This window comes from Pseudonaja textilis, chromosome 17, assembly GCF_049901715.1.
Source record: "Pseudonaja textilis isolate UNSWEBS1 chromosome 17, rPseTex1.2, whole genome shotgun sequence".
Classification (NCBI taxonomy): domain Eukaryota; kingdom Metazoa; phylum Chordata; class Lepidosauria; order Squamata; family Elapidae; genus Pseudonaja; species Pseudonaja textilis.
Genome location: NC_142006.1, coordinates 2837858 through 2851603, shown reverse-complemented (window position 1 = coordinate 2851603; position 13746 = coordinate 2837858). Strand labels below are relative to the sequence as shown.

Here is a 13746-nt window from a genome sequence, read left to right as displayed (position 1 = left end):
ATATGTAAAGTAATGGTAAGATGCAAAATTAAATATGACAGGTGAATATGTAAGCAAAGTCATGTTTGTATGGAAATGTGAAAACCTGGAATCATGCTGTTCACTTAAAAAAAGATGTTTTTAAAATGTGGAAAACTGAAATAAAACTTTTTACCAAAAAAAAAAAGAAGAAGAAGAAGTGCCATTTGGACATGTTTCCCACAGGAAAAAAAATACCGGAAGCCACAAAACCTGAATGGAATGGAATGGAATAGAAATATTGGAGTGAAAAACAATATTTCTATTCTATTCTTTGTCACTCCAATATTTCTATTCCATTCCATTCCATTCAGGTTTTGTGGCAATAGAAATATTGGAGTGAAAAAGAATAGAATAGAATAAAATAGAATTGAATCGAATTCTTTATTGGCCAAGTGTGATTGGACACAAAAGGAATTTGTCTTGGTGCAAATGCTGTCAGTTGTACATAAAAGATACACTCGTCAAGAAAGAATCATCAGGTACGACACTTAATAATAGGCATAAGGGGACAATAAGCAATCAAATCATACTAAGAAACAGTCAATAGTTGAATTAAAGATTCTGTTTTCTTCTGAAATTTTTCTTGGATTTGTCCATGGTTAGCCTACTGGGGGAGGGGTCAAAAAGCTCAATAAATCGCATGCTGGCGGGTGTCGCACCTTGGCAGTTGGAATGCATATTTTGAGACAGGGAGCCGCAGCCAAGGGATGAAAGAGCTGCATGCGGCTCCAGAGCCTTGGGTGGCCGACTCCTGAGGTAGACAGACATTTAGGATAGATACATGGAGATGGAGAGAGCGGGGTATAGATAATACCATTGTACCCGAGAACTCCTGTGAAAGTGCTCGGCTGCCAAGAGGCGTCCCTCTCCTCCCCTTCTCCTGGGTTGGCTCCTTTCTCCTCCCCCTCCCACCCTCACCTGCTCGCCCTCCTTGCCTCCCTCCTGCAGATGACCGGGTGGACCAGCGCACTTGCCTGATCTGTGGGGACCGAGCGACGGGCCTGCATTACGGCATCATCTCCTGCGAGGGCTGCAAGGGCTTCTTCAAGCGCAGCATCTGCAACCGGCGGGTGTACCGATGCAGCCGCGACAAGAACTGCATCATGTCTCGCAAGCAGCGCAACCGGTGCCAGTACTGCCGACTCCTGAAGTGCCTCCAGATGGGCATGAACCGGAAAGGTGGGCAGGGAGCGGGCCGGGCCGGGCAGGGTTGGGTGGAAGGGGGTCCTCGTTGAACCAGCACGACCTTTAGGTGGAGAACCTGGACTAAGGGGGGCGGGGGGGGTCAGGATAGCAGTCTTCTGGTATCGGATGGGCTACCCCAAAGGAGAAGGAGTCAAGCTATTCCCCAAAGCCACCTGAGAGCAGGAGAAGAAGCCATGGGTGGAAACTAATCCAGGAGAGAAACAACTTAGGAATAAGGAGGGATGTTCCTGATAACCAGCGGAACTGCTTACCACCAGAGGTTGTGGTTGCTTCATCACTGGGGTTTTCGAGAAGAAACTGGACAGCCTTTTATCTGAAATGGGGATGGGTTCTCCTGCTTGAGCAGGGGGCTGGACTATATGACCCCCAAGGCCCCTTCCATCTTGATTCCGTTCCATTCTAACTCTTAATCGTAATTCTATTCCTATTCTATTTCTTTTCCATTCCAAATTCTATTCTATTTCTCTTATTTCCATTCCAATTTCTATTCTGTTTCTGTTTTTCTTATTTCGTTAGAGAAGCTTCGGGAGCTGATGTCCCAAGTTGTGGGCAGGGTCTCCATTTAAAAAGGAAAAGAAAACAGGCTGTTTTCTTCCCTGCATCTGGTTGGCACTTGGAGGCTGGCTTTCCACCTGCTTCAGAGCACCCCAAGAGCGAGGAAACCAAAGTTTTCCCAGGGGGGGCAGCAGCTGATCTGGTGTGTGGCCACCAGAGGGAGCCTGAAGGTCTTCGACCAGCGGGGTGGCCAGCGATGCAACCCGCAACCGAAACCTCTCCGGAAAGCTGCTTGTATTTTTGTGGCTGCAGACCCGGCTTAAACAAGCAAACAAAAGTCAGCCTCACACACACACACACACACGGGGCAGAGCCCCCTATTTTCCCTGGCCAAGCGGGGCGGTGGAGACCTCTTATTGTCTAGGAAAAAGAGACGGTCGTAGAGATCCGTCTCTCTGCGGATCAGGTTGGACCACGAATGTCTGACTTTCTCTTTCTTCTCATCCACCATTGGCAGACCTGTGACCGCAATTTGGGGCTCAGTGAAGGTTGTCAGTTGAGGAGTACCTTTAATACAGAGGTCACCGTGGCCTGAAGAATCCCGATGAGCACAAAACGTGTCATGTAGCGCCTCCTCCTGGTCAGGAGGTTGTAGGGCAATAACACTTAATCACTTCACAGCGCTTTCCAGCTCTGTCTCTCTCTAAGCGGTTTACAGAGTCAGCCTCTTGCCCCCAACAATCTGGGTCCTCCTTTTACCCACCTCAGAAAGATGGAAGGCTGAGTCAACTTCGAGCCATCAGAATCGAACTGCTGGTAGTTGGCAGAGTTAGCTTGCAATCCTGCATTCTAACCATTGCGCCACCACAGCTGATAGAGAGATAAATAGGGGGGGGGCAGGCAGGCTAGATAAGATAGATGGGTAGATAGATAAGATACACCGATAGATTAGATCGATCTAACACATAGACTTATATACTACTTCGCAGTGTTGTACAGCCTCTCTAAGCAGCTTATGGAGTCAGCCTCTTGCCCTCAACAATCGGGGTCCTCATTTGACCCACCTCGGAAGGATGGAAGGCTCAGTCAACTTTGAGCCGATCAGGATTGGACTGCTGGCAGTGGGCAGAGTTAGCTTGCAATCCTGCATTCTAACTATTGCATCCCCACAGCAGATAGATAGATAGATAGATAGATAGATAGATAGATAGATAGATAGATAGATAGATAGATAGATAGATAGATAGATGGATAGATAGGGATGGATAGATAGGGATGGATGGATAGATAGATAGATAGATAGATAGATAGATAGATAGATAGATAGATAGATAGATAGGGATGGATAGATGGATGGATGGATGGATAGATAGATAGATAGATAGATAGATAGATAGATAGATAAATAGATACAAAGATAGATAGATAGATAGATAGATAGATAGATAGATAGATAGATAGATAGATAGATAGATAGATCTTGTAGATAGATCTTGTAGATAGGTAGATAGTAGACAGCCATAGGGATAGATAGCAATAGCACTTAGACTTATATAGCGCTTCACAGTGCTTTTCAGCCCTCTCTAAGCGGTTTACAGAGTCAGACTCTTGCCCTCAACAGTCTGGGTCCTCGTTTTACCCACCTCGGAAGGACAGAAGGCTGAGTCAACCTGGAGCCAGTGAGAATTGAACTGCTGGCCCTTGGCAGAGTTAGCCTGCAATCCTGCATCCTCGCCACCACGGCTCTATGACCTCTCGAATCGAGGGGAGGAGGCGCTCTTGAATTAATACAAGAGCGCGCGCGTGTGTGTGTGGCGGGGGGAAAGGTAGGCACACCTTAGCTTAGCTTCTAGGGATGGTTTATCTGGGCGCCATTGCCGGAGTCCTGACCGGTTTCCTTTTCCGTCCCTGCCAGCCATCCGTGAAGACGGCATGCCCGGGGGCCGGAACAAGAGCATTGGGCCTGTCCAGGTGAGCACTTCTTCCTGCGCAAGGCGTGGCTTTGCTAGCTGCCTCCCAAGTCCCACCTGCCCTCTTCCCCCAATCCCCAAGGAGGGTTAGGGTTTCACGCCGGTTGAGTGGAAGGGCCGAGCCACACACCCAAGCGGCTGGTTTCTCTTTTTTTTTCCTTTTCCCTCCCGGGTCTGGCGGGGGAAATCAGATCTCGGAGGAAGAGATCGAACGGATCATGTCCGGCCTGGAGTTTGAAGGAGAGGCCAACATCTCCTGGTGTAACAACGGAGACAGCGACAACAGCTCGCCGGGCAACGGGGTGTCGGAAAGCAACCAGCCTTCCCCGGTCTCGACTCCGTCTTCGAGGTGGGACTTTGGGGGGGGGGGGAAGGGGAGCTCGAAGGTTTGTGGGGGCGCTCCGATCAGTCGCGGGTCTCTTTCCCTCCCTCTCCCTTCTCTCTCAGCCCTGCCTTGGCTCTTCCAGCAGGTCCGTGGAGATGAACGGGTTTACGGTTCTCAGGGATCAGTACATGGGCACCCCAGTGTCCGCCCCCTACCAGTACCTGCCGCACCTTCTCAGCTGCCCGACTCACACGGCGCTGATGCCCCCGCAGCCCCGCAGCCTCGACCCCCAGGCCCACGGGCTCCTCATCAGCCAGCTGGTGTCCGCGGAGGACTTGGAGCCCTTGGGCACCCCGATGCTGATTGAAGACGGGTGAGTGCCAGCTCTCTTCCTCCTCCGGGCACGTAAATATGATTAAACTAGCTGCATCCCCACGCTTCGCTACGAAACTGTGCTGTCGAATTTAGTTTTGGGGGAGGAAAATCAGGAGAGAAGAAATTGTGCCTCGGCCTGCCAGCATCCATCGGTATTCATCCGGCTAGTGTCCTGTCAGTGTGTGAGAGAGTTGAGGTCTGTTTGGAAACTGAAACACTTATTTGCTGTGTGAGCAAGAAGAAGACAGCAAGGAGCCTGGGTGTGGCTTAGCTCAACTGTTCTGGACCAAAGCTGCTTGGTGCTCTGAAAGTGAAACTGAAACTAAAACTCCTCCTCTGCTTGTGTTTTGCAGTTGGAAGAGATTTCTTTTCAGGTGGGGAGTGGGAGTAGAACTCCTTAGCATCAGAGCGTGTTAATAGTAATAATATAGGAAACGGTAATGCTTTGATGGTCATTTCGAAAAATCCTTTCTTAACGAGCCCCTAGAAGCTAAGAGACCAAATTTCAAGTTTGTAGGCTTTATAGTTCTGCAGATTTTGTGATGATATATGAGTGGTATTTTGCATAGAGAGAGAGAGAGAGAGAGAGAGAGAGATGGATAGAGAGATAGAAAGATAGAAAGATAGATAGATAGATAGATAGATAGATAGATAGATAGATAGATAGATGACAGATAAGACAGATAAATAAGATAGATAAGATAGATAGATAGATGATAGATAGATAGATGATAGATAAGACAGATAGATAAGATAGATAGATAAGATAGATAGATAGTTAAGATAGATAGAGAGGGGGAGAGAGAGAGAATTTCCAATTTTTTTCCTCTGGTTCTTTTTCCATGGTTTCATTTTTTTTAACCTTCCATTTTCAAGGGGGGGCGTGTTTGTATTAAAACATGAATTGTATTTTTCTTCTTCCTTTTTGCTTTATCACACGCCCAGCATCGACGATAGAAGGCCCTCTCTTTATTTTCACACTTCCGACCCCTTTCCTGTCCTCCCGTCTCCTCCCGCAGGTACCGAGTGACCCAGGCCGAGTTGTTCGCCCTTCTGTGCCGGCTGGCCGATGAGCTCCTCTTCCGCCAGATCTCCTGGATCAAGAAGCTGCCCTTTTTCTGCGAGCTGTCCATCAAGGACTACACCTGCCTGCTGAGCTCCACCTGGCAGGAGCTAGTTCTCCTCTCCTCCCTCACCGTCTACAGCAAGCAGATCTTCGGGGACCTGGCGGACGTCACCGCCAAGTATTCGCCCTCCGACGATGAGCTCCACAGGTTAACAAAAAAAAGCGGAGGGGGGATTTGGGAAGGGGTCCCGGGTGCTCTCTGAGGCGGGTTGCTTTCCTTGCAGACGTTTCACGACCCAGCTAGGTGACATCATCAGTGCTAGAGAAGGGTGTGGGGATTGGTGGAATGGAGGAAAAGAAAGGGAGGAGGAGGACTGTGGGGTCCTGGGTGGTCTATGAGCTGGGTGGTTTTCTTGCAGACGTTTTGCTACCTAACCAGGTAACATCATCAGTGGGCGGGGCGAAAGAAAAGGAAAGGAAAGGAAGGAAGGAAGGAAGGAAGGAAGGAAGGAAGAAAGAAAGAAAGAAAGAAAGAAAGAAAAAGGAAGGAAGGAAGGAAGGAAAGAAAGAAAGAAAGAAAGAAAGAAAGAAAGAAAGAAAGAAAGAAAGAAAGAAAGAAAGAAAGAAAGAAAGAAAGAAAGAAAGAAAGAAAGAAAGAAAGAAAGAAAGAAAGATGAGAAGAAGGAAGATTGTGTGGTCTTTGGTGTTCTCTGAGCTTGGCTGTTTTCTTGTAGATGTTTTATGACCCAGCTAGGTAACATGATCAGTGCTAGAGAAGGGTGTGGGGATTGGTGGAATGGAGGAAAAGAAAGGGAGGAGGAGGATTGTGGGGTCCTGGGTGGTCTATGAGCTGGGTGGTTTTCTTGCAGACGTTTTGCTACCTAACCAGGTAACATCATCAGTGGGCGGGCGAAAGAAAAGGAAGGAAGGAAGGACGGAAAGAAAGAGAGAGCGAGAGAGAAAGAAAGAAGGAAAGAAAGAAAAGAAAGAAAGAGAGAGAGAGAGAAAGAAAGAAAGAAAGAAAGAAAGAAAGAAAGAAAGAAAGAAAGAAAGAAAGAAAGAAAGAAAGAAAGATGAGGAGAAGGAAGACTGTGTGGTCTTTGGTGTTCTCTGAGCTTGGCTGTTTTCTTGTAGATGTTTCATGACCGAACTAGGTAACATCATCAGTGCTAGAAGGGAATGAGGTTTTCAGGGAGGAAGAGGAGGCTTTCTGGGGTTGGGGTGCTGGTAGCAACCAGGTTCCAGGACCTGCTGAGTTTTTCAGACCTTTTCGTGGACATCCTGATTCTTCTTCCTTCGGCCATATATAAATCCAATCAACCAATCAATCAATCCATCGTGCCGTGCGAACCAGCTGAGCTTGAAAACCAGGATAGGAAGCAGAGAACTAGATAGCTGATCGTTGGAGCAAACAGGTCCTGGGAGCCACCGGTTCGCTCGAACCATGTCGAATCGGTCAAACCCCATCCCGGCTATTTTTCACCCTGAACAACTTTGATGGATGCTGGACGATGGGCTCGTATTTATGGCGGCCGCAGCGTCCCAGAGGGTGTGTGTGTGTGTCACATGGTCCCTGATTTCGTGACCTTCCGACGAACACTCGGTTCGGGGGGGGGGGAGAACCAGATTAGTTTAACAACCTCGTTAGCTTCCCTTGTGGACTTTTTCGCTCGTCTGAAGGTCGCCAAAGGGGATCATGTGACACACACACACACACACCTCGGGACACTGCAACCCGTCATAAGTATGAATCGGCTGCCGGGCCTCTGAATATCGATCCCGCAACAGTCGTGAGTGTGGGGGCCAAAAATAAAAAAAACCACCCAGCCGTAAATCCTTTCCCCCCCCCCCACCCTGGCGGCATTGTAACCAAACGATCACTACATGGAACGGTTGTAAGCCGAGGACCTGCATGTGGCCTGTGTGGTGTTTGAAGAGCCATCCGAGGCCCCCTCCCCCTCTCCATCTCCCCAAATCATTGTCAGCCCTCCTCCTTGGGAGGGGAGGGGAGGGGTCTGCTTTGCATGCAGACGGGAGCATTTCCTCGGACCCCCCAGGGGCCCCCCCAAAAAACCCGCTTCGAAGACCGTGACCGCCGCCCAAACCCCAAGAAAGGAAGGCGTCCCCCTTTTCCAGATGTGCGGTCTGCTCTTTCCACATGAGCCCCCTGTGCTTTTTTTGGCGGGGGGGCGGCTTCTGGCCAAGAGACTTGATCTCCACACACACACACACACACACACACACACACACACGCATCCTTTTTTGCTGCACATCTGCCTCGCCTCTCTCCCTTTTTTGCTCCAGTCTTCCTCGGGGGGAAACCTTGACCCTCCCTGGACTTCGGACTTGCCTTGAAACTCCTACCCTCCCTTTTAAATCAAACCCTGTCGCCTGCCCCCCCCTTCCCCCCCCCCCCCACATCCCCCAGCTGCACGTTTGCAACGCGGAGTAAAAAAATTTATAGCATCTGGTTTTCTCCTCTCCTCCGTTCTCTTATCAGGAGCTGAAAAGGGCCGCACCAGCCGCCAGATTGGCTCTCTGGGGAGAGCGCAAAGAGGGGGCGGGGGGCTCAGTGGCTCTCCGGGGTGGGTGAGGGGGACACAGACGTCTCCAGAAAGAGACCGAGGCTGAAGACCTGAGCCGGACCCCCGTGCGAGGGCCACGGTGGCGAACCTACGGCACGGGAGACGGTCACCCCGGCTCGGCTACGCCACGCAGGCGCGCCCGCCTGCCAGTTGCGTTTCGACGTCCAGCGTCCATTTTGGGCCTAGCAGGCCTCTCTGCAGCCTCCTGTGAGCAAAAATAGGCCACCGGGGGGGGGAGAACGCCCCCCCACACACACACACGTACCCCAGACCCCATTTTTGCTCCCAGGAGGCTGCAGGGAGGCCTGCTAGGCCCAAAACGGGGCACCGGCGGGGGGGGAGCGCAGGAGGGAAATGCTCGTATGCGGGGAGTGTTTGCGCCTAAGCGGTGGGGGCAGACGAGCAGCAGGGGGTCGCGCGCGCCTTGCATTAGGAGTGCAGGCACGCAACGACAAAAAGGTTAGCCCTCGCTGTGCTAGGACGCTTCCCAACCCTCTCGGGACAGAGAGAAAAAGGAGCTCCATTTTGAGGAAGGAAGGAAGGAAGGAAGGAAGGAAGGAAGGAAGGAAGGAAGGAGATTGAGGAAGGAAGGAGGGAGGGAGGGAGATGAGAAAGAAGGAAAGTAAATGAGAAGGAAGGAAGGAAGATGAGAAAGAAGGAAAGCAAATGAGAAGGAAGGAAGGAAGGAAGATGAGAAAGAAGGAAAGCAAATGAGAAGGAAGGAAGGAAGGAAGGAGATTGAGGAAGGAAGGAAGGAAGGAAGGAAGGAAGGAAGGAAGGAAGGAAGGAGATTGAGGAAGGAAGGAAGGAAGGAAGAAGGAAGGAGATTGAGGAAGGAAGGAAGGAAGGAAGGAGATGAGAATGAGGATGGAAGGAAGGAGGGAGATGAGATTGAGGAAGGAAGGAGGGAAGGAAGGAGATTGAGGAAGGAAGGAAGGAAGGAAGGAAGGAGATGAGAATGAGGATGGAAGGAAGGAGGGAGATGAGATTGAGGAAGGAAGGAAGGAAGGAGATGAGAATGAGAATGGAAGGAAGGAGGGAGATGAGATTGAGGAAGGAAGGAGGGAAGGAAGGAGATTGAGGAAGGAAGGAAGGAAGGAAGGAAGGAGATGAGAATGAGGATGGAAGGAAGGAGGGAGATGAGATTGAGGAAGGAAGGAGGGAAGGAAGGAGATTGAGGAAGGAAGGAAGGAAGGAGATGAGAATGAGGATGGAAGGAAGGAGGAGATGAGATTGAGGAAGGAAGGAGGGAAGGAGATGAGAATGAGAATGGAAGGAAGGAGGGAGATGAGATTGAGGAAGGAAGGAGGGAAGGAAGGAGATTGAGGAAGGAAGGAAGGAAGGAAGGAGATGAGAATGAGGATGGAAGGAAGGAGGGAGATGAGATTGAGGAAGGAAGGAGGGAAGGAAGGAGATTGAGGAAGGAAGGAAGGAAGGAGATGAGAATGAGGATGGAAGGAAGGAGGGAGATGAGATTGAGGAAGGAAGGAGGGAAGGAAGGAGATTGAGGAAGGAAGGAAGGAAGGAGATGAGAATGAGGATGGAAGGAAGGAGGGAGATGAGATTGAGGAAGGAAGGAGGGAAGGAAGGAGATTGAGGAAGGAAGGAAGGAAGGAAGGAAGGAGATGAGAATGAGAATGGAAGGAAGGAGGGAGATGAGATTGAGGAAGGAAGGAGGGAAGGAAGGAGATTGAGGAAGGAAGGAAGGAAGGAAGGAAGGAAGGAAGGAGATGAGAATGAGGATGGAAGGAAGGAGGTAGATGTGATTGAGGAAGGAAGGAGGGAAGGAGATGAGAATGAGAATGGAAGGAAGGAGGGAGATGAGATTGAGGAAGGAAGGAGGGAAGGAAGGAGATTGAGGAAGGAAGGAAGGAGATGAGAATGAGGATGGAAGGAAGGAGGGAGATGTGATTGAGGAAGGAAGGAAGGAAGGAGATGAGAATGAGAATGGAAGGAAGGAGGGAGATGAGATTGAGGAAGGAAGGAAGGAAGGAAGGAAGGAGATGTGATGAAGGAAGGAAGGAAGGAAGGAGGGAGGGAGATGTGATGAAGGAAGGAAGGAAGGAGATGAGAATGAGGAAGGAAGGAGATGAGGTTGAGGAATCCCACCCCTTCTTCACACCTCCTTTTCCCTCCTTTTCTTGAAGGTTCAGCGAAGAAGGGATGGAAGTGATGGAAAGGCTCATCTACCTGTACCGCAAGTTCAGCCAGCTGAACGTCAGCAACGAGGAATACGCCTGCATGAAGGCCATCAATTTCCTCAACCAAGGTGAGCGGCCGCAAGGATGGGCTTTCGTCCTGGCCCGGAAGCTCTTGACGGTCCTGTTCCTCGGGCGATGCCATCGTGGGCTGGAGAAGGCGCAAACCACCGGGTCCCATGGGCGAGGACACCAGGACCACCGGGGACCCTCCAAAAATTGCCAGTCGCATCTCCCAACAACCTCATTCCCGTAGGCCCAGTGACAAAAGAAACCTGGGACTTTTCATTGGCAACTTCTAGAACCATTATGGCGAACCTGCGGTGTGCAGGCCGGAAGTCCCACTGCACCTGCGTACGTGTCGCCCACCTGGCAGCTGATTGTCGGGTGTCCGGCGCGCCTGGGCGGGAGGCAGGGGGTGCAGGAGACACACACACGCACAGAGACGCAGGAGGCAACGCATGCATGCTCAGATGTGTGCCATGCAGGGGATGGTGTGTGCACGTGGGAGGGCATGGGGGTTGCGCGCATTGCCTTCTGGGTGCGGGCACATTTTTCGGCGCGCAAGCCCCCAAAAGGTTAGCCACCGCTGTTCTAGAACGTCTCCCAACAGAGGCGGTATTCAGCCGGTTCAGACAGGTTCTGGCATACCGGTTATGAAAATTTCGGGCAGCGCAAAGCCCGCAGAACCGGTAGGGCGCAATTTGGAATCCTACCACTGGTCTCCAAGTTTCCATCTTGGACCCCAAAGTCCCGTGAAATGAGATCAAGGAAAAAGGCCCCCCCTGGGAAATAAAAACCAGGGACCCCCCCCTCGCCAACTTCGTCGCCACCCGAGCCAAGGAAGACATAATACAAGGCGGGCCTCTGTCCCCAGGCCAAAATACATCCTGGGGTGCGCCCAGTGCCCGCTTTTGAGATTTGGGGAGTGGGCGGGGCACGTCTTCTCACCTCCCCATTGGCGCCTCCCTTCTGGGAGATGGAACCGGAAGCTTTGAGAGTTTGGGTGTTGACTTGGGGCGGGGCCAAGGCTGGTCACCTTCCAGAAAATTCTCCGGTTTGCCTTTCTCTCTCTCTCTCCTCACATGCAGGGCAGTTGTCCTTTCGCCAAATGACCGAGCTGGCGGGTTGCATTATGACAGAGTAACAGCACTGGAAGGGGTCTTGGAGGTCCTCTAGTCCAACCTCCTGCCCAGACAGGAAACCCTGTCTCATTTCAGACAGATCTCTTCTTAAAAACTTCCAGTGTTGGAGCATTCACAACTTCTCGATCCCTAGGTTGAGCCTCCTCCTCCTCCTCCTCCTCCTCCTCCTCCTCCTCCTCCTCCTCCTCCTCCTCCTCCTCCTCATGCGCTCTTCTCCATCTAGATATCCGGGGCCTGACCAATGCCTCGCAGCTGGAGCAGCTGAACAAGCGATACTGGTACGTCTGCCAGGACTTCATGGAGTTCAAATACCCACACCAGCCAAACCGATTCCCAGATCTGATGATGTGTCTGCCAGAGATCCGGTACATCGCAGGTAAGCAACTCATCCAGGTAAAGAGATCCTCCTTGGGCTGGAAGCTGAGAGGTCTCCCAAAATAGTGTTGTTTTTTTTCAACCTTGGCACCTCGACGATGTGTGGACTTCACCTCCCAGCCAACTGAGGAGTCCTGGGAGTTGGAAGTCCACCGTCCTAAGAGTTGTCAAGGTTGAAAAACATCGCTCCTAAACTTCAAAGGTCTTCCTAAGCACCCAGGTTGCCCTTCTAGGATGAGCTTGTGGAACATCTCAAGAACGTTGGGCTTGTTTCCATCCAGACCTTCTGGAGACCAATAGCCCACAAGTCCTAAACCAGGCCAGGACATCTTCGTTCTTCCTCCTGCTCGCTCTCAAATTCTCCAGGCTAGAAGGAGGCAGTTTAGTTTCTCTTCCCTCCTCCACATCAAGCCATCTTCCTGGCTATTCAAAGAGCCGCGGTGGCACAGTGGTTAGAGTGCAGCATTGCGGGCGAATTCTGCTGACTCCCGGCTCCGGGCAGTTCAGCAGTTCGATCCTCACTGGCTCAAGGTTGACTCAGCCTTCCGTCCTTCTGAGGTCAGCAAAACGAGGAGCCAGATTATTGGGGGCAGGAGGCTGACTCTGTAAACTGCTTAGAGAGGGCTGGAAAGCATTGAGAAGCGGTATATATATGTAAATGCTATTGCTATCTTTCTATCTATCTCTCTATTCTATCTATCTGTCTCTATCATCTGTCTATATCATCTATCATCTGTTTATGTCTGTCTGTCTGTCTGTCTGTCTGTCTGTCTATCTATCTATCTATCTATCTATCTATCTATCTATCTATCTATCTATCTATCTATATCAGCTGTGGTGGCACAGTGGTGAGAATGCAGTATTGCAGGCTAATTCTGCCCACAGCCCGCAGTTCGATCCTGATAGGCTCAGCCTCCCGTCCTTCCGAGGCGGGTAAAACCAGGACAAATTCTTGGGGGCCACAGGCTGATTCTGTAAACCGCTTAGAGAGGGCGTGTGAAAGCACCGCGAAGCAGCATCTTGAGTCTTTTTAAGGGCTGTGGCTTGTTTGTACCCCAGGAGGGCCGCAGGTCCAGTCGCCCCGATTCACGGTGGGTTTCTTCCCTTGTCAGGAAAAATGGTCAACGTCCCCCTGGAGCAGCTCCCGCTCCTCTTTAAGGCCGTCCTGCACTCCTGCAGAGCCTCCATGAACAAGGAATGAAGCCGGCTGTGACACCCCTGCAACACTCCCACCCCCCCAACACACACACACACACACACACACACACACACACACACACCCCAGCCAAGGAGCAGACACCCTGCACTCTCTCTTCCCGCCACATCTCAACAGCCTCCAGCAGGGCGAGTGGGAAGCCGCCATTTTGCCTCCGAGAATCCTTGGGGACGGAAAGGAACGACGTTCGTTTTCGTCCGGCCGGCTGTTTTTTGTCGTTTTGTGTGTGGGGGGTGTGTGTGTGTGAGGAAGAAAGGTAGGGGGTGATTTTTGTGTTGTTTTATTATTCCCCGCACCCCACTCCTCATTTCATCTTGACTCGTTTTTTTTTCTTTCTTCCTCTCCCTTCTAATATTTATTTCACGACAGAGTTGAATGTATGATATTTTATTTTTTTGTTCAAATCCCTGCACGGTTTTTTTTTTCCTCTCTCCCACCAGCCTCACCGCTTTTGGGGGTGTGTGGGGGGGGGAGAGCATCCCCCTCGCAGTTTACAGAATGTGAAGATATTAGTTAACAGTGTTTTTTGGGGGCGGGCAGGGAAGGAGGGTAGGCCTTTTTTTTTTGTACTGGGGAGGGGACAGGGAGCGGGGTGGGCTTGGGTTGGGCTGATGACTTAAGACTACCTCAAGGAGAAGGTGCTGCCTGCCAGTTCTGCAGCTCACAACTCAAAAGGGCACATCCCCTTGTCCCCACGCCCCCACCCCCAAAAACATCAAACCCAGCCGGAGCCCGCTCCCCTAGAGAAGTGCCAAGCCACCGGACAGGG

The 13746-nt window shown here is 51.0% G+C and overlaps 1 protein-coding gene across 2 annotated transcripts in view; it reads left to right on the top strand.

Annotated features, from left to right (window-relative positions):
- The window catches only part of NR6A1 (nuclear receptor subfamily 6 group A member 1), a 44016-nt gene extending 30525 nt beyond the window's left edge, over nt 1-13491 (top strand). The window contains exons 3-10 of one of the 2 annotated variants that reach the window (XM_026712328.2): nt 970-1200; nt 3638-3693; nt 3884-4041; nt 4163-4390; nt 5412-5666; nt 10191-10312; nt 11610-11762; nt 12874-13491. In XM_026712328.2, coding sequence (XP_026568113.1) covers nt 970-1200; nt 3638-3693; nt 3884-4041; nt 4163-4390; nt 5412-5666; nt 10191-10312; nt 11610-11762; nt 12874-12962 — 1292 coding nt within the window. In that variant the 3' untranslated portion in view covers nt 12963-13491. Of the gene's footprint in view, nt 1-969; nt 1201-3637; nt 3694-3883; nt 4042-4159; nt 4391-5411; nt 5667-10190; nt 10313-11609; nt 11763-12873 lie in introns of both variants that reach the window. The other variant, XM_087914768.1, reaches the window with a different exon arrangement.
- The last annotated feature ends 255 nt before the right edge of the window (nt 13492-13746 follow it).